General features: G+C 39.5%; 1 protein-coding gene across 4 annotated transcripts; it reads right to left on the reverse strand.

Moving 5' to 3' along the window:
* Positions 1-2,030: 2,030 nt before the first annotated feature.
* Positions 2,031-18,767, reverse strand: SLC40A1 (solute carrier family 40 member 1). Of its 4 annotated transcripts, XM_086615539.1 has the most exons (9): positions 18,725-18,767; positions 18,388-18,455; positions 13,821-13,980; positions 12,840-12,955; positions 12,374-12,500; positions 8,968-9,210; positions 6,424-7,089; positions 4,962-5,316; positions 2,031-3,622 (listed from the first exon to the last, which is right to left on the reverse strand). In XM_086615539.1, exons 1-8 carry the CDS (start codon positions 18,765-18,767, stop codon positions 4,997-4,999), a joined length of 1,743 nt encoding a protein of 580 aa, XP_086471665.1. In that variant the 3' UTR covers positions 2,031-3,622; positions 4,962-4,996. The 4 variants fall into 4 exon arrangements, with proteins under 4 accessions (XP_086471665.1, XP_086471664.1, XP_086471666.1 ...); XM_086615538.1 differs by having other exon boundaries at positions 2,031-5,316; XM_086615540.1 differs by lacking the exon at positions 18,725-18,767 and adding an exon at positions 15,315-15,441 and having other exon boundaries at positions 2,031-5,316; positions 18,388-18,415.
* Positions 18,768-19,249: the final 482 nt, after the last annotated feature.

Below are 19,249 nucleotides of genomic sequence, written 5' to 3' on the forward strand. Positions count from 1 at the left end.
GATCTGAAATAGGCCCATCTTGAGGAAGATAAAGTATTATCACCTCCACAGTGCTAGATTTAGAAAAAAATAGATGTTTGTTTCTGCTACAGAAGAGTGCAACTATCTTTACTCTGAATTATTTCAGGTTTGCTTGTAATCTTATATTGTTTCAAAGTTATGAGAAGCCTATGACCTGGCATTGACTCAGTAATCTGCTAGTTTTTAATACTAAAAAGCAGTAGAAGTTATTTTAAATTAGTCTGGAATTGCCTGTTCATTTCTATTACAGAATGTTTGGTTTCTTTATTGAGCTTTACCCACAAATTGCGATCCTTTGTAGATTAAGAATTTAAATACATGCTTTGCAAAAGTATTTGTAGAGGAGGCTGTGAAAGAAACCTCTGTCCAGCAGAAAAGGAGTGTAGCACTACAACGTGAAAAGATGTTATCTTTGACAGTGATCACTAAGGGAACACTTAGCCAACTTAGGAAGGAAACAAGCTAGCTCTGCTCACCTGGGACATATACACCACATACTTTGTAGAAGCAAAGACAGCGGTAACTAGTATTTTAAAACTACTAGATATGGACCTACTTACTCTGGGAATTTCTAAGAGATGGTTCTCTCATTCAAGAAACAGAAAATAGTTTAAATTGAAGGGACTGAGTTCACTCTATCCTTATTTCCTTTAACAGGACTCAATTTTCAATCTCTGTATCATCAGTGCTCAGTTTAAGAAAACACTTTTGAAAACAAAAGCAATTAAATATTTTAGAGCAAAGCAATAAAATACATAATACACCATATACGTCGCCTTCCACAGGCAGGGTTGATATCTCAACTACCTAGTAAGCAACAAGCTTGGTGCAACAAGCAAGGAAGGAGTAGTAGGTATCTTTGATCATTCTACCTTTGGTTGCTGGAAGCACTAAATTCCACAGGGTCTTAGAAAATTTGTAACTTTCCAAAGTGTGAACACTTGAGTAAAGGAAAACCGTGAAACCATCAAATGCTAAATTGTGAAGGGCTTTCTGCAGTCAAAAGTGTTCTTTATCCACTAAGTACACTACACAATGCCGTTCTCAATTCTTTTTCTTTGTACCTACAGGGGTGGCTCAGTGTAACGACATTTTGAAGTCAGTATTCTAACACTTTTCTTCGTTTGTTAAGTGGCAGTGAAAGAGGTAAAAATTCTTTAAAATGAGAATTAGTAATCTAACACTGCCATTTTGGTAGCTCCTATTAAAGAGGCACATCACCAACCCTAACATTACCAAGTCTAACACATGCAAGAAAGCCTACAATTTTAACTCCCCACATTTTAATTCCCACATGGGAATAACTAATTATCACTAATAATAATTCTAATTTCCATAGGGGAATAACATGGTAATAACATAACCGAGGACAATGCATAAAGGTATTTTTCTAAGAAAACCTCTATTTCAAAGAGCAATCAGTTCAGGGAAATCCTAGTGAAAGGCCACAGTTTCTTCCAAAGCTCAATTCATCACACAAGCATATTCTAAATACATGCAATAAGAAGCAGTCCAGTATAAGATACTCAACTGAAGTACTTTAAGACTAAAACCAAATATTAAAAGTGCCACATTTGTGACCACTCTTTTGCCAAGTGTTCTGACCTACAGGTTGCTGCTACAGAGGGCCATCTCAAATCCAACACGGTAAAAAGATGACCAGAAAGGTAAAATCATTTGCTTTGTGTTGCTCAGTAAGCCAGTACACAAAACTGCTATTATCACCAATGCTGCTCCAGGGCTGAGGTGGTAAGACCACAACTTCACCTTCAGCTATTGTGTCTTAACTTACCACTGTGGATGTTAAATAAAAATCAGTTCACTAAAGACAGAACACTACAGGGTCATTGAAAGGCTCCTACAACACTTGTATTTTGCTTCATCCTCAATGCTATTTGTTTGTGCTTCATGGCTATTTCCATCCCATTACTACAGAAAACCCACATCTACACGATCCACGCTCAATACAGTGTACCGAGATGCCCACAAACTGAATAATACAAGACAAATAAAATTTTATGCAAATTTATTCATTAGCTTTAACAATAGTAATACATAAATCAATACTATGTCCAGCATAAGGTTGTATAATAAAATATGCTATTCTGGTAAGATTGATTTCTAGTGCGTACATTTTAAGGGCAGTTTTCATCCAAATTGGACACATTAAAAAAAATAAATAAATACAAGGCCAAAAAAGCTTACTTAATGAAAGTCCTGCTAAGTAAGACTTCAGGCTCCACATTGCTTCAAAGCACTAATCAGTACAGGTGTCTGCGTACATCTTAGACTCATAGAACAAACAGGTTGTGCTCAAGCAGCATACATTTTCTGACATCTGACTCAGACTAATCCATACAAGACTTCCAATTCAGACCTCCTTATTCCTCTTAAAGCTAGCATCCACCTATCCTCTTTTATGATTGTCTTGCCTTCCAGCTGTGTATCTGCACCTAGGAATCCTAGCAACACTACATGTACAAAATACCAAGATCCAGTCCCATCTCAATACTACATGTTTGGCTTGAGATCCAGACTGCACTATCTAGTGGAACTATTTATGAAACAAATTGCTATTCAACTCAAATAAGACTACATTGCTTTTGGGAAAAAAAAAAAAAAAAAAAGACTTTGGAAACATGGGAACATGGTATGCTCCCAGCTCTATTTGTTATGTTTTTGGAGCTTTCGAGACTTCATGAACACATCCTCTCTGGGATGTTTGGTGCTTAGTGCTACAGCATTAAGCTTTAGGCATACTGGGTTCTGCAGGCTAAAGACAGCCCAAAAGAAGCCACATTGTCAGCTTTGTTTCCCTGATGGCCAGTGAGTCCAATATATACAGTGGCATTCAGATGCTCAAAGTGCAGTATAAAGGCATTCACTGATATTTGGGCTACCTTATTTATATTCAGCAATGTTAAAATCTGGTCCCAATGTGGATTAGATACACATGAGAAAACATATTTGGCAAATCAGAGGTATTTAATTTACTAGTGTACTTAACACATACTGTATAGGCTATCCTTTGGGCATGTTCATTCTGCAAATCTAGATAATCTTACTTTACTTGTCTTCTGACTTCTAAATTCTGCTGATGACAAAATTCCCTTTTCTTTAAGAAGTTACACTCAGGATTGAGTCACAAATTTTAAATCTACTCTAATTTACAAATTTTACTTTATTATATCAAAACAAAACCCAAAAGCTTGGTCAAAGTATAAACACTTACAAACCTAGTGAAAACATCCCTGAGAAACTTCCAATAACATAGCAGTAATGATTAGTTTTGGTCCATTAGAGGAGAAAAATTGTTACATCCAGTTACTGAATACTGAAGGCTACAAGTACATTGGCTGTACACTGGATTCCCATTCATTCACTTCCACTCGTCTTACAATATTTTGTAGCTGAGACAAAATTCACTAGAGGTTTTTTACATTCTATTTAGTTTGGATATATATAAGGTAATAATGACAAATTTTAAGATGAATGGCCTAGATTCAGCCCTGGTGTAACGCCTTTAATGTCAATGGAGTTCACACACTTACATTCCAGGGTTGAAGTCTGGCAACATAGATGACTGTGTGAAGGACAGTACCTAAAATAAAAAAACACCCTTAAAAGTTAAAGAATACTTTTCACAACTTGCTGACGTATGTTTTTGCATACTACTTATTTTGCAAACAGACATTTTACAAAGATTTAAGTTTAGAAGTCATACTGTCATGCCATAGGAAAACTCAGGACACCACCGGGTTCAACTCTACTGAGAAAGCAAAGTGCATAGTTTCCACAAAAGTGCACATACGGTTAATCACTATGGAAGTAGTAGGTTAGTACATGTGCAGGGGGAAAAAAAACTGCCACAACTTCTTGAAAATCAGAGGGATGTATCATCCTTCATTGCTCTGAAGTTGCTTTAGAGGGCCACACAGTCCAACACCTCATTGTTTTAGCGGTATTTTAGAACAAACTAAGCCAAAATTCACATACATGTAAAATAGATAAATGCAAGTAATCCACATTTTTACTTCATTTGCCTGGAGTACTAATAATTTTCCAATACATCAGGCTTTAATAGGGTTTCAGAAAACAGTAGCATTCAAAAATAAACTAAAGCTGCTGCTACTCTGAGGCAAAAACTAAGCTAGCCTTAGACTTTATCTTTCTGTACCAGTACTCCTGACCATAGCACTTTCTGCTACATCAAACCTGAGCAGACCTGTCATTTGCAATTAAAAAAGCCATGCTTTATAATGTTACATCAATAGCTTCTGCTAAAATGAGGCTATGTGTTACTTTATGAAGTGCAACAAAAGTGTAATACAGTATCTTGTGTCTAATTTTTAAGGAAACATGCAAAAAAACTACAAAGGTGTTTCTGTAAAGTTAAACCAAAACAGATAGAATACTAAAAAGGTATTTTGGGGAAACATCAGAACTTAAGAGTTGCTTCAGGAATCCAAGAAAGATGTTTATACCAATTTGAGAAGATAGGGGAGCAGAACTGTTCACAGTAAGGGAAAAACAGAAAAAAACCCCCACAAAACCAAATACTCTACATCAAGTTATCCTGAAGCAATTTAAAAAAAAACCCTTGTTTTGCTCAATAAGCAAAAGAACTATTGAGAATTCATGAACAAGCTGAGTATGAATAACCTCTAAAGAGTATCACTGTGGGGGTCAGTGACAGAAATTCAACATTATTTTTTTAATCAAATGCTAGATGTATGACTTGTTGGGATCCTTAGGAACACCAGCTGTCAAGATCCAATTAGATGGTTCTCTGCCAAACAAGAAATATTTTTACAGGGTCACTAAGATGAATTTTATCAGTCTTGAGACAGGTTCCTCAAACAGCTAAGTTATACATGCAACTCTAGAGAAACACCTTAGACAGGGTTATGGAAGGCTGTATATATGTTTAACCATGATACCTGTGTAGCAAGTTAGTGAAGAGACGTGGACCCTTTCAGACAGTAGATGTATTACCAGGTGGTGAACTGTCAGAGACCATTTTGGGATCAGGAGTGCAACAAACAAAAAGTTGTTTTCCCAAGCTTTTTTGGGCAAATCTGAAGTACATTATGTGGCCCATTGCAACAAAAGACACAGAAATAAGCACTAATAAGCCAAAAGCTTCAGGGTTTGGGGCCAAGATGACCATGATGAAGTGCAGCAAATCAAGAAGATAATTCATGGAGTTTTGGACACCGTTTATGATGCCTCTTTCAGATTCTGCCACGTTTTCCTGGAGCAACTGTGTGACAGTCAAATCGAAGGACCAAAGGCCTATGGAGAGAAAAAACAGTTATCCATACAACTGGGCTTCTCATGGTCGTTACTGGCACAACTCAATTCATACTCGCAAACACTCGCTTCTGCCAAAAACGCGCGGGACAAGCTAGCCTCTTGTCAGACGCAAACAGATTTCACGCTGACAGTCAAGAGCAATTTGCTTTCCCATTACTAATATTTCCTGAAACAATACATACAGCTTGACACATTAACTTACCTGTCATATCTTGCTTCAACATGTCTATCAAGTTAACAATGTTTTGCTCATCTGCTCCTTATGTGAATAGCTGCTTTACAGCTATTTAGAGTGTATTCATGCTAGCTACAATTGCCAAGTTTCACGCAAGATGGTCACAAAAACAATTGAACACGTTTTCATCTACACAGAATACATAGTAATTTACAACAGCTTCAGCTGACACTAGCTTCTATATTGTTTTAGTCCATTAATGATTTCAGTTTTAAAATATTCTCTTGCAAACAAACTTAGTATATGTGAATCAAGTATTTTCTTCCTCCAAAATTCAGCAAAAGCTGTGGAAATCGAGAGCACAAATTCTAGAGATGAGAATTACTGTTCATTATATTTATGTATTTGATTGCCTCTTCTGTTGACAGATACTAATACTATGCTAACCAGCAATTCCTAAAAAAACTAAGCTGTCATCCAAATCAAAGTTTCTGTTCTAAATTCCTTTGCTGGTCACAAGTTTAAACGTTAGACAATTTATTTAATGAACAAATTAATTTAGTAGACTGCTAAGTTTGAAGTTTTCCACAGCAGACGTGTTCTGCTTCCTATTAACAAATGGTTTTATTTGTTTGTAAAGGAAGATCATATAGAGCTAATCATTCCAAAAAATAAGCTACATTCTTCTCCGAATGTGGTAACTTTTCTCCTTTTAGTGATATACAATATGCAAAGAATTAGTAACGCAGTCTCTGCACTGGCGATACTATTGCAAGATTGTTTCATTTTTATGTGAAGTCTAATGAATTAGCCTTAGAAATGTGATATAACACTTCAACTGTAGCCTACAATTCTAAATTCAAACTTGTATTTAGGTGACAGGCACTGTAATTTAGAGACGTAATACTTACCAACTCTAGCAGCAATGACTCCTGCAAACAGGAGACTAACAGAGATTAAAGGCACGGGCTCAGGACTCATCTCTGGGTCGCTGTTAGCAGGAGTAGTAGACCCGTTTAACAAGCTGGGCATCCCAGTTGCAAAAACCATTTCAGGCTTGTTTTCTAGAGATGCTATTGTAGGTAATGGTTCATTTTCAAACAGCCTGGCACTGATGTCAGCAAACGGGGAAACAGTCAAATCCAGAGGACTTCCAGGCATGAACACAGAGATGGCACATAAGACCAGACAAGCAAACTGAGCAACTCCAGAAATAAGACCCGTGCGAATCAGGCCACATTTGCGACGAAGCCAAGTGAAAGCTACTGTCCCCATGATTCCAGTGACTGCCGAGGCACCCATCAGGAGGCTCAGCACCGAGCCGCTCAAACCCTGAGTGTACGCATAGCCTGTAGTAATACAATCAAAGCCCAGGACAGTCATATAGAGAAAGGCAAGACCCATGCCTGCAAGGAACACTTCCTGGTTGTAGTACGCAACCCATCCATCACGAAACGTGATGAAAGGTTCAGCAATGCGGGCAGCGCAGCCGACTTCCTTCTCCTGCTGGGGCTCAAAGCCCATTACGTCTTTCTCAACAATTAACTGCACTCCTTCAGCGGGTTTCATGTCACTCTCTGTAAACAGAAACATGGCTGTTAGATACACTCCTGCCTGGAAAGTGCAGGGTAAACTGCAAGACAATTGTTTGCAGTTAGTAAGTTCACTGCTGCACAAGAGCATCAGTTAAATTCTGCAATCAACCTTCCTCTCGTTACTTAAATGTTTTAAAGCGTCCTTAAATCCCACCTGCATAGTAAGATCAAGTAAAGTTTATCCCTATCGATTTAAACGCCTGCTTATTTAATTAAACTGTGGTAGAAGACAAGCATAGCCTGCTTCCTTTCAGTAGACTTGTGACCGAATGTTCCATAAAGAATTTGCTTAATGAAGAGCAATGTTAATTGGCATTTTAACACAGCTTTGTATGTTTAAATGCACTAATCACAGGAAGTAGGGAATACTTAAACATCTGTTAATATCTAATGTCATGGTAGAAGAATCAAGGCAGATGCTTGCAGAAGCCTACCACAGCCAAAAGCTTTCAAAACTTGACTTAAAAAAATTTCACACCATGCTTTTCTACAATTCTATTTTCACTCTAACATAGCAGAAAGGCTCTTCCACTGTCACAAACAAAAATCAAAAAAACCCATAGCAGCATCTAGATTAGTAACGTAGATAGAAACTATACGAATGTTTGGATGCCTAAACAGTGTTTTTACACTGTCAAGTTTGAAACAAACTCCACATTCAGCGAGACACATGAAGTATTTCTGCAACCTTAAAAAATTCAAGTCTTCCACTGAAATCAGAATACTGCGACAGCAAAGACTAAGAGGTGTTTCCTACACACTGACATTTGCTAAATGCTTTGTTCTTCAGGAGCGTTCAAGAGCCAGTTCTGAAGCCATAAAGCCTTCTATGCTCTTTTTCTTGCTCCCCTATCCTAGGCTGCCATCAGCCTGGTCCAACAACTTACCAGATCAGCTATGACCACGGCGGACCTGCAGGCTGGGAAGAAGATATGTCTCTTCAGCACTTTTAATAGCAGCCTCCTACCTCACTATATGTACTGCGCAAAGAACAGATGGCTAGCTAGCTTTAAAAAAAACAACACAGGAATTCTTTGTAATCTTTCTTTAAAAATAACCACAGCGTGTTGTAGTTGGGAGCCAACAGCAGGAGCTTTCAGTAGTATTCACATACTGCTATTTTAAAAATGGGAAAATGCTTAAGTTTTGTATTCTAGTATATGACATTACAAATACTTCATAACAAAAACTTTGTGTAGGAAACAATTTTAATTTCTGATTTTAAGACTATTTAAAATAATGTTAATATCAATTTTACAGTTATAGTCATAGCCAACTACACTGCAAATCCCAGTTGTTCAGCTTAGCCAAGAAAGCAGAGTAAAGGGTCAAAGTTGATTATATTTTTTTCCTTCTCCACCTTTCCAGCAGCATGTGGAACTCCCTGAAGCATGCCAGACTGGAAATATTATCACCTATTCTACAGCCTCCTGAAAGTCTGTTAGCGCTATGCGTAAGTAGAAACAAGTGAGCAAGAGAGAGTCCTATGCAGGCTGGTTTGCTTGTAGGTACTACAGAACAAAGGGCTTTCCCAGTTTATTAGCTATGGTACAGATGGATAGGAGCATTCCTCACAATCGGCCCTAAATAACAGGGCAGACTTACTCTACAGGACTAATTCAGAGGAGAGAATTCATTCTTTGGCTGCATTTTACCAGATTCCTAAAATAGCTGCACAAATTATTGTTACTTCATTTAGAGTCTCCGGTACCTATATCCAAAACCCGACACCTTCAAGCTATGAGTAGGAAGGTACATAGCCTCAAAGTAGCGTCCATAGAAGACAAAGTCTACACTTCAGTTTGACTGATACAGTGAATATACTATGAATTTGAACAGTTACTTTTGTGTTTTCAATACCTTTCTTTACATTCAGCTGTTTCAGTTCCGATTCTTCAACTTTTGCAGATTTGAGAGCCAGAGTAGGGGTTTTCTGATAGACCTTCCAGAGCAGCAGATACTCCACACACATCGACATCAGGTTCCAGCCAGAAATGAATCCACAGCCAATCATCGGGGAGCCAAATGTCATTATCTGACCAACTGCCATTGGAGCCAAGATGTTGGTCAACTGATCAATTCTTCTTATTGTGGCATTCATATCTGTCAGAAATTATTTGATGATATGAAGTAATAGCTGAACACTTACAGTGAAATATTCACTAACATAATTGAGGATTGCACATGTATACACATCAAGCTAAGAAGTCTTGCTCAAATATAAGTGGTTCCAGCAGAGTGCTAACCAGAGGCATCTTTAGAGCTCCAATGTTTAAGCTTACTGGGACCAATTAAGGTGTCTTTAAGCCCTACTCCTGGCAGTTTCACCTGCATGAGGTCCGTCAGGTTTAGCACGCTGAGTTTACAGTGGAAGTGTACTCCTGCAGTTGAAACTGTTAGTCATGAGATCAGACTAGCCTTATGTCCTAGTGACATTACGGACTCCTAAGCTTATCTCCATAACTTTCAAACCCAGAATGCACAACTCCAGACATTAAGAAGAATCTCATACAGTGTAATTCTTTCCTGTAAAGATAATTTTAGCTACTACCTCCCAATACTGTACCCTGTATTTCTTAATCTCCTCCATTTACTTCTAATAACTGGTGACCACAGGACCCACTGTGATAGCAGCAGACCTTTGAAATGGCTTTGAATTTCCTTATTGAGTCACATTGCCTACAAGCCATCGACCATCTCAGAACTTACTGAGCAAAGTCCTCATTCCTTTCTGTTCCACATTTTGATGTTTGCAGTCGAAACAAGCAGTCCATTCTTAGCGTAAACACATCTTCCATTTGCAGGCAGGGGATGTCTTAACTCTCCCCAATCATATCAGCTTTAGTGCCATTACGCCCTCTGGGCTCCTCTACATTTCCAGTTAACGGTGCTGTTGCTCCACTCCTAAAAGTTGCTAGACACTCAAAGGGTTTGCACATCAGGGCTTCAGGCTGCTTAGAAATACATCTCAAACTCCTTTTGGAGACCTATTATGAAATTAGAGCTTTTGAAGAGCAAGTGAAATTGCATACCAGCATGAAGCTGCTTTTCTGAATCTGTACAGAATTATTCCTTGCCGCTCAAAGAAATCTTTAGGTTATTCTATTTAGAATTCTAAGTCGATTCAAAGTTAACTGTTTGCCTGATGGTTAACTAAGATGAGTAAGTTAGATACTTCCATAACATTTGGCTTTAGAAATTCCAAGAACTAAGCTCTGTTTGAGTTATTTGAGGAAGGCTAATATTTCCACTCAGGAAAGGTACAAAGTAAGAGGGAATGGAAAAGTTACTCAAGGACAATGAAGAAGGGGAAGCCAAGGCAATTTTTTATTTCCCTATTCCACTGACTAAGGCTGCTCTTTGAGGAAAGGCTACAGTCCAGATACGGACAACAAAATTTGCTGCGCAGTCAATGTTGGTGTTTAATTTTTTAACTTAAAGACTTTTATCAGTCTCCAAGTTATATTATTAGACACATAACAACCCTATCCAGACACCCTTTAGATAGGTGTGACGAACTAAGGTGCTTAGTTCAGTGATTTTTTTGTTTTTAAATTAAGTTGCAGGAGAATTTAGAGTAACCTCTTGCCCGATTTTTCAGCACAGAGTATAAGTGGCCATATAATTCTGTCTGAGATCACAAAGCAGTACAGAGGCAGGACTGCCTCCCATGCAGCAGTTCTCTGCAGGTGTGGTCTGTACCTTATCTCATGTATAGTAAGCAGTAAGGAACTGGGGAGACAATTTGCTGAATAATACCTGACACAAGAAGAAAGGTTAATGAGAACCATTAGAACTTTAAAGCTCTTACAGACAGATTATATTTTCTGCTTGTGATTCACACGCATAAAGTTAGTTAACCTGTACTGTCTGCTCTACAAAAGGCATGACCTAGAAAGGCCTACAAAGGTCAAAACAAAAGACTACAGTGGAAAATCTGTATATGGGAAATGAAAGTAAGACACTTTCAATGCGTCTAATTAAGAACTAGCCTCTCCTGGATGAGATGGGGAAATAAGATTCCTTCACTGGAGGAAGAATAAATCTGCAATATAGGATTCAAATACCTAAAATGACTCTGGCATGTGAGCTGAACTTTATGAGCAATTTAGGCAGCTTCATACAAAAACTGGAGTCCAGAACCTGAAACGCTTTCTAGGCCTGGAGGTGTCTAAACTCCACAAGCGTCAGAGTTACTTTAGTGAGCTATAAACGTCTTGGCAATGTTAAGCTGCTCTGTGCCTTGTTTGCACTTCAGTATCAGTTCCTCTATCCAGGAAGGCTTAAGTTCTCTTATAGGGTTGATTCAGAGCCCATATAGCCTGTCCAAGTTCATTGCAAAAAACGCAGCTTCCCACACTGTTACAAGCAGAGCAGCAGCATAGCCAAAGATCAATCATATATCCCTTGGTGAGGGCAGCCTTGTGGCAAAACAGGGTGAGGTTCAATGCATCTTTGGAGAGGATCCCAAACAATCTCTCACATCCAAGTAGTGTCACGATTACCGAGCTGCAATAGAATTTGAATGGAAATTCATTCTCTAATAATGCCATGCAACTGTGCAAGAAAGGGGAAAAAAGAAAACTATTTACTAGGCAAAAAAGATGATTAGGTGTGTGGTCTAATACCAAAGGTATCAGATGTCAGAGGAACACAGAGCTTCACTTCCAACTGAAGAAAAGTGTTCATAGCTCTGAATTAAGACATCTAACGCTAGAGAAGTGCAAGATTTCAAATGTATCTGCATGCACAGCATTTCCTCTCGGCAATTTCCTGATCCACCTACTTTAGTGTTCTGGACTTCATTCTCATGTCCCTCTTTCTTTGATCCCTATGTGAGGAGCCCAGTTACGCAACAGTTCTGTTTCATTCCAGGGACCTAAAAATAAAGTATTGCAACACTTGGCTTTAAGTGCCTGGACGTTAAATAGCTTTTCTATTAAACATCGGTTATTTGATTTAAGATTGTGGTGTATGTTTATTTGTTCAACAAGAATAAAGTTTTCCTGACAAAGCTGCAGCAGAACCAAAAGGAAGACAAAACAAGTTTCGGGACGCTTAACTGAATTCTAATCACAACCGTAATTTCTAATCTCAGTAAATGCAGTCCAGAGCGGGGAAGCGGAAAATAGAGGCCGCCCTTTTTACCCGCTGTTTTCTCTTAATATCCGGAACTCAAAGGTATGCTGACCTCTGTAAAACTCTAGCCTAAAACCAAGCTTGGAAAGTAAGGCATTTAAGGTATTAAAAAGACAATATCTTTCACCTGCCAGTTTGCTTCTGTCTTCCCCTGCAACCACAACAATCCAGTCCCTCTGAATTGTGATCGCTGTGGCAGTGCTGGCCAAATTGGCAATATTTGCTATTGTGATGACCAGGATATAGCACATCGTCTGGAGAAACGGGGGGAAAGAGTTACAATTACAAGGTAAGAAAATTCATGGAAAGAGGTTCTCCACTCCCACCCTGAACAACTAGAACAGACACTTTTACATTTGAATCCATACATTTCAGTGTTATTCTTCAGACAAAACAAGACCAAGTCTACTTTACAATTCCTGACAGAAAACAATCACCTGTGTTTACCCAAGTAGCTCAAAGCTTCATTTGTCAGTTTTAGCTCACAGGAATGTCTAAACAGACTAGAGAGAAGAATAAAAATTCATCTGTCTCCCATGCTCCCCAAAGTCTTTTTGTAAGTTAATTCCTTATTAACAAATTCAAGCACTCACAAGAAGCCATCCATGGTATAAAGCCAAAAGCTGTGTCTTAAAGAAGAAGACAATCATCAGGATAATACCACACAGGATGACAGATGTATTCTGTACAATCAAGGACGTCTGGGCCACTGTTTTAAACCAAAACAGAGAGCAACAGTTATGAACATAAGAACAAGCTAACTATAATCTTAAGGAGGTTATAATTAAGGAACATGCACAGATTTTTTAAATATTTTTATTTTCTATTCATGCCCCAAAACCTAAGTGGTAAAACTATACTACTTACTAGGTTTTGAATCTTCCATTGTGTTACAGAAACAAAGTAATGTCTGTTGTAACTTTGTGGCTCTTAACAATTCATAGTTCTTAACTATTTACAGCCCAAGTAGTTCTTTTCTCAATCAAAACCCAAACTGTACCTGTTTAAATGCTGACACTATTTTTGAAGTGGTAAAAACAAGACTTAGCTTAAGCCTGAGCTTGAGCGATGTTATTTTGTAAACTCTTGGAAAGTAAAAATGCCTACGAAGAACCTGAAGCCATGTTATTTATTAAATATGTATGGTCTAGTCTGTTTAAAATACGCATAATGCAAATGCACTGCGTGATTACACTTAAGTGGAAGATGTTTGTATCCAGACAGAAGACAATAATTAATGTGAGTGTATGTTACTATTAGGCTGTAAAGAACTTGGTCTGTAGTCCTTAGAATTATGTGCTTTTTACCTTTGCATTTCTTCACACCTCTACATATTGTACAGTTTTAGCCTGAGTAACGGACATATCATGACATAAAACTGTATTCCTCATGTCTTTGACACTATCCTTGTATAATCATTACCACTCTGAAACACTACCCTTCTTAAAAAAATTGAGTAAACCTCATTCTTGTATTTGACTTGAGGAGCTCTAACAGCTCTAACTCTAACACCTTTATCTTGTTACATTAATTCAATCCATCCTTAAGTAAATAACCTGCTCTAGGCATCGAACCTTTGAGCCTGGAGTTCTTGTCCACCCAGTCTCCAATAATGGCTCCCAGGAGAAGAACCGATCCCGCCACAACCAGTCCATAGACTGCAGTCAGGAGTAAGCTGTTCCCATAAAGTTCAACCAGGAATACAGACACAGCAAAATGCCACATACGATCTCCCTTCAAGAGTAACAGAGAGTTGATACACAACATTACAATTTGCACTTCACAATCACACAATTTGATTATTTCACTATTGCACCGACAAAAGTCTGTATTAAAATAAAGGTTTGTTACAGATGCAGGGGTGGGGGTGTTTGGTTTTTTGGGTTTTGAGATTTTTTTTTTTCATTTTTGGGTTGGGTTTTTTTTGATGACTACATCCTGTCATCATTGATTTTATCCCAGTATCACTAAGATGATCCATCCTAATCAAGTGCAACATTACAGCTGGCAATATCACATCAAAAATTCTACATATTTTCTATTATAATATTACAGGACAAAGTCTGTCACCAGCCACATCCAACATGCCTCAAAAAGCTTATATATATTCTCCAGCACAGATCAAATATTAGCAACAGATTTATTGATTACTGATACTATTTAAATAATTTTTCAAGACAGCAGTTTGCTCTTAAATGATCAAAGCTTAAAAGCTGCTTTAAAACACACAAGCCAGTCAAGACAAAGCAAGTCATAATACAATTCAGGTCAGACATGGGTAAATCAAGGAAAGCGGTGTCCTAAATATTATCTGAGTTCTGAAGTCCCTGGGCTTAAGCTGTTTTTAACAATGTTAAGCATTGGCATATTACTAAGAGGTAGAATATCTGAGCTAGTTTAACCTATCGCACACTCATTGCTAGTTCAACTTATTTAACCTACTGCTAGTTTAATGGAGTGCTTAGAATACAAAATTTTCATGTTCTGATACCTCTTACTACAGTAAAAAAAAAGCCAAACATGTCCAAGTGAAGTAATCTTCATACTATTCAAAACATTTTTAGGTCTGCTACTAGACTGACCTGTGGCTTGCTAATGAATACATCAAGGTTTTTATGTTGTCACACAATAAGAGTCATATCTCACTTTATTTTTCGACATATTGCATGAAATGCACTACAGAAAATGCTTTATGTAATCAATGAAAAAAACCCAGATAAATAGAAATCTTTCATACTATTCTAGGGCACACAGTTTGTTTAATAAGGGTCCCTAACGCTGTCTTCTATAAACCAAATATGAAACTATTTTATTCTGCTGCCTTATCTTAAACAGGCAACTGCTATGTGATACAGCAAATAGTACAAATTTCTAAGGGTTTCAAATATCCTAAAGGGCTGGGGAGGTGTAACATAACAGCACTTTTAAAAAGAAAAGTCTACAAAATCTAACATATCACGTAACACAGCAATCAAGAGATAAATAAAAAGCATGTTATGTGGAGGGTCAAAATAACTGCAGTTTGATTAAAGTCTTCAATGTAGCATAGACGTACAAAAAGAATTCACCTTTTAATGTTATTGAAGTTCTCTGAAAGAGGTTTCTTCAAAAACTATAACGTGTAAATATTCATTGTTTCCTTAACCGTAGGCAGAAAAAAAATTACATCTCAATCATGTGGGACCAAAATTTCACCTGTTCAAGGAAAAACTGAGCGTTTGGTACATCTTCTAACTAAAACCAATGAAAAAATGCAAATATAAGCATGATCAGCTTAGATGTGCCCTCTCGTACCTAATAAACCAAATTTAGCTCTCCAGAGACACTTGAAGTCCTCTGTAAAATACGTTCCACTTTTATTCCATAGTTAGTAGAAGTATACAGAAAGTATTCCAGCAGTAAAAACACAAGGATATAATTTCTCCAAGTCTAGCATTCACTTAAACTTCAGAAGACCTGAGGCACCTCTTCACTGAATTTCACTTAAGATATATGCAGGTGGATTAACTAAGTTTTGATTAGCCAAGGTAAATTTATTAAGCTAGAAAAGTAAGCCAAAAGAGTACTTCTACATTAAATTTCATAACTGAAGTTTGGGGTTTTTTTGTTTATGCAGAGATGTTTCAGTAACAGAATTCTGACAAGACAAAAAGACATTTTTAAAAAAATACAAGTATGTGAAAGTCAGTGGCAGCCACTACTGTCAGAGTGCAAAACCTTATCTCACTTGAAACTCACAGGAGGATTCCTTTGACCCCAGTGAAATCATGATTTTGCTACACAATTCATTTAGGGAGCCTGTGAACTCTGTTCAACCTTATCCAACGCATTTACCCAGAGTATTTTGATTAAGTCAATCCACGCAGATAATTTTTGGGGTAACTAAAGCTGTTCTAATCTGGAAGCACAAGTTTCTCTGAAGAATTAAAAACCATAAAGAGCAAGCACAGATAAATTAGTGTCACTGAAGAACAACGTTAGTCAATTATGGAGGTTTGAAGCAGGTATATAATTTCAAGCTGAGATCTACTGAAATTTCAACAGTAAATGCTGCCTTCAGAAATGGGCAAAGCCTAGATCATATATACTGAATTCCACTTTAAATTGTCTCAAACTGTGTCTATTTCAACCCTTTTAAATAACTAACTATAGCTGTTTAGCCTCACCATCCTTTTAAAGATGGTTCTCACTCTTCTGTCATTATAATTATCCTTACAATCATCTCAGACTGAACATATACAATCCCACCTCGGAACTAAAGCCCACAAGTTAAGCAGTAGCCAGACTACTACATACATACAGGCCTGCCGAGATCCAAATGGCACAGATAAAGCTGGGAAGTTGCAACTGACCTCCTGCCAAGCATTAGGCCTGGCATCAACAAGGTGAACCCAGTTTCAGCCTGTTCGTTCTTTACTGCCGAGTGGTAAGATAGCAATGAATTAAAAACGTAACGGCAAGAGCATAAGATCTGAGACTCCAGTTCAGCCTACTAAGATCACTGAGCACACATTCAAATGCTTTACTGAACAAGAGCCCAAGACATAGCCTAGACTTTGTTCAAATCTGAACGTTTGTGGAGATGTGACACGTTTAATCATTTACAGCTTCTCTCTGTATTTGGGAATGGCTTAGTAACACAGAAACCAAATTAGCGCTCTCAATTACAGCAAACCCACATTTCTATCAGGTTTTGTACTGCGGACGTAGCTGTTTTAGAACAAAAATATATTACTTTGAGTTCTGAACATTAAAGTGCTTATTTATTGTTACTGTTAGCAAAAAACACTCAGACTACAGGAACACTAAAGCTTAGAAGCTACAAAAGGTGCAGTCCTGCACCCAGTTCTGCCAAAATAAGTGCTATCTCTGTTGTTTCAGCAGGTTGGGTTGGGTTTTTTTGAGTCAAGATTTTCAGCACAAAAGAAAACACTCTGGAACAAGGAGTATACAAGTGTTAATATTGCTGAACACCGCAACAGACATCTTGCAGTCTGTCATGGAGTGCAGCACCGTTTTCACACTCTGCTTGGTCACCTTGACTCACATGCTCTGAGAGCAGCCCCACTGCCGAGCTCTGAAGCACTTGTCAGGGAGGAATACGCAGGGTTGGACAAATCACCCATTAGGCACTTTGTGGGCGTTACTGACAAGAACTGTTGCGGGTAACAACCCCGGCCTCTGAAAAGCAGAGCACCAACACCCAGCTCCTTCAGTAATATTAATAATTGCTAAAATATTGCACTTACTGAAACAAGCGTTTGCTATCACTCCAAGCCTTCTTCCTTGAACAGAAACATCAGTGTGACATTTCACATCAGGGAAAGCGAGGAGCTGCCAGAGTTTGGCATGCAGCATGGTAACTGTATATCAGCCATTTGTTCCATGCTATACAAAGCATACCCTAAACCAGTCCAAATCCAGGACTGAAGACAAAACAGGGAATAGTAGGGAGAAAACTTTCCACTTCTTTTTGAATCAAGCCATTACATAGAGACTTAAGACTGCATTGTAAGACAAATATATTCTTAATTTTATTATACGGAGTAGAACCAGATTGTCTATTTTTAGTGCATATTTTAAGATTTCTTTAGTATCTTTCAAGTGAGTAAAAACTGCTATAGTAAGTTACTTTAGTACAGAAGGAAAGCATTTCAGAAGGCAAACTTTCTAACAGAAAAATAGATATTGCCTGGCACGCTCAACAAGTTTGCTGGTGAGGGGCCGTAATGGGTCCATTCTAAGCAGAGTATTTCCCATTAGCAACTGTAGGAAGTATACAAGTCCTTCAAATACATGTTGCAATGGACTGCCTTTCATTCTTCTATAGACTATGCTTCATTTCTTTCACTCAGAACTTCCTCTGTAAGGAGTCTTGCTGGTTCTGTAGTTACTTAAAAGCATAAAAAGGCACAGAAGCAGGCCGTCAGAAAATCAGGTATTGCACTAATGAAAACTGAACCTACTGCAGCATATCAGGTAAAGACTATAAAGACTTTTAATGGAAGGGTGTTGTAACAAGACCTCTGTCTTTGTGGTGATGTGCTACTTTGTGAAGATTTTTTAGAAAGCGCCAATAACTTTCAGGTAAGTCATAGCTAGCTTAATAAAATCCTACAGCCAGGCCAGTATTTTACTTACCCAAGTGGACAGTGCATGTCCAAGATAAAGAAGAAACTTTGCAGACGTAAGATAGGCAATCACAGATCCTAAACGAGAAATAAGAAACAAATGCTAAAGGAGATTCGGGCACATCCACCACGTCTCGGTACACACCGGCTACTATCCGCCGCCCTGACGGAACCCAACACCGTTTTCAAAGCGAAGCCGCCGCCGGGACACGCCGCGTTCTGGTGTGGCGACTACCGCGCCGGAGCCTCCCACCCGCGGGCTCATCGGGGCCCCTCGCCCCGGTCACCCGCTCCGCGCCCGAGCGAGAGGCGGCCCGACCCGGCCCCCGCCACCGCCGCGCACTGACCGCAGCGCCGCCGCTCGCCCGCCGGCTCCGCTCCCCGCGCCATGCCGGCCCGCTCAGCCGCCGCCACAGCCCGCTGCCGAGAGGGGGTGGGGGACGCGCGGCTTCGCTCCGTGTTGCCTTCCCCGACTTAGCCAGCACTGTGGCTGAAGTCGGAAAGCCTTGGCCTTATGCGCCGCGGGCGGCCGGGCACGCTCCGCCGCCGAGGGGCCGAGCGCCGTGCGACGCCCGGCGGGCTCCGCCGAACCGCAGCTGCCGAAGGCGCGGACGCTTCGGGCTCGGCTGCGCCGCGCACCGCCCTTTGTACGCGGCGGCGGGCGCCGCCCCGCCCGGCACGGCCCGCCCCGGCCCGCCCCGGCCCCCTCCGCCTCGGCCGCGCCCGGCAGCGCCGAGCAGCGCCCCGCGGGGCACAGCGGCTCCAGCGCGCGGGGCCGCCAGCGGCCGGGCTGCTCGGCGGCCGCCTCGGCTGCCCCGGCTCCCTGCGGTCAGGTGTTGGAGCCCGAGCACCGTGAGCCCCGGTTAAAAATC

Source organism: Tauraco erythrolophus, chromosome 8, assembly GCF_009769465.1.
Source record: "Tauraco erythrolophus isolate bTauEry1 chromosome 8, bTauEry1.pri, whole genome shotgun sequence".
Classification (NCBI taxonomy): Eukaryota; Metazoa; Chordata; class Aves; order Musophagiformes; family Musophagidae; genus Tauraco; species Tauraco erythrolophus.

Bases quoted from the DNA above. Each gene is read 5' to 3' on its own strand.
- SLC40A1 (XM_086615539.1), bottom strand. From the start codon at position 18,767: ATGGCGCGGGGAGCGGAGCCGGCGGGCGAGCGGCGGCGCTGCG. The intron at 13,981-18,387 runs GTAAGTAAAATA...TTACTCTTGAAG, and splicing joins GACATGCACTGTCCACTTGG to GGAGATCGTATGTGGCATTT. The intron at 5,317-6,423 runs GTAAGTATTACG...TTCTCTCCATAG, and splicing joins AGTCATTGCTGCTAGAGTTG to GCCTTTGGTCCTTCGATTTG.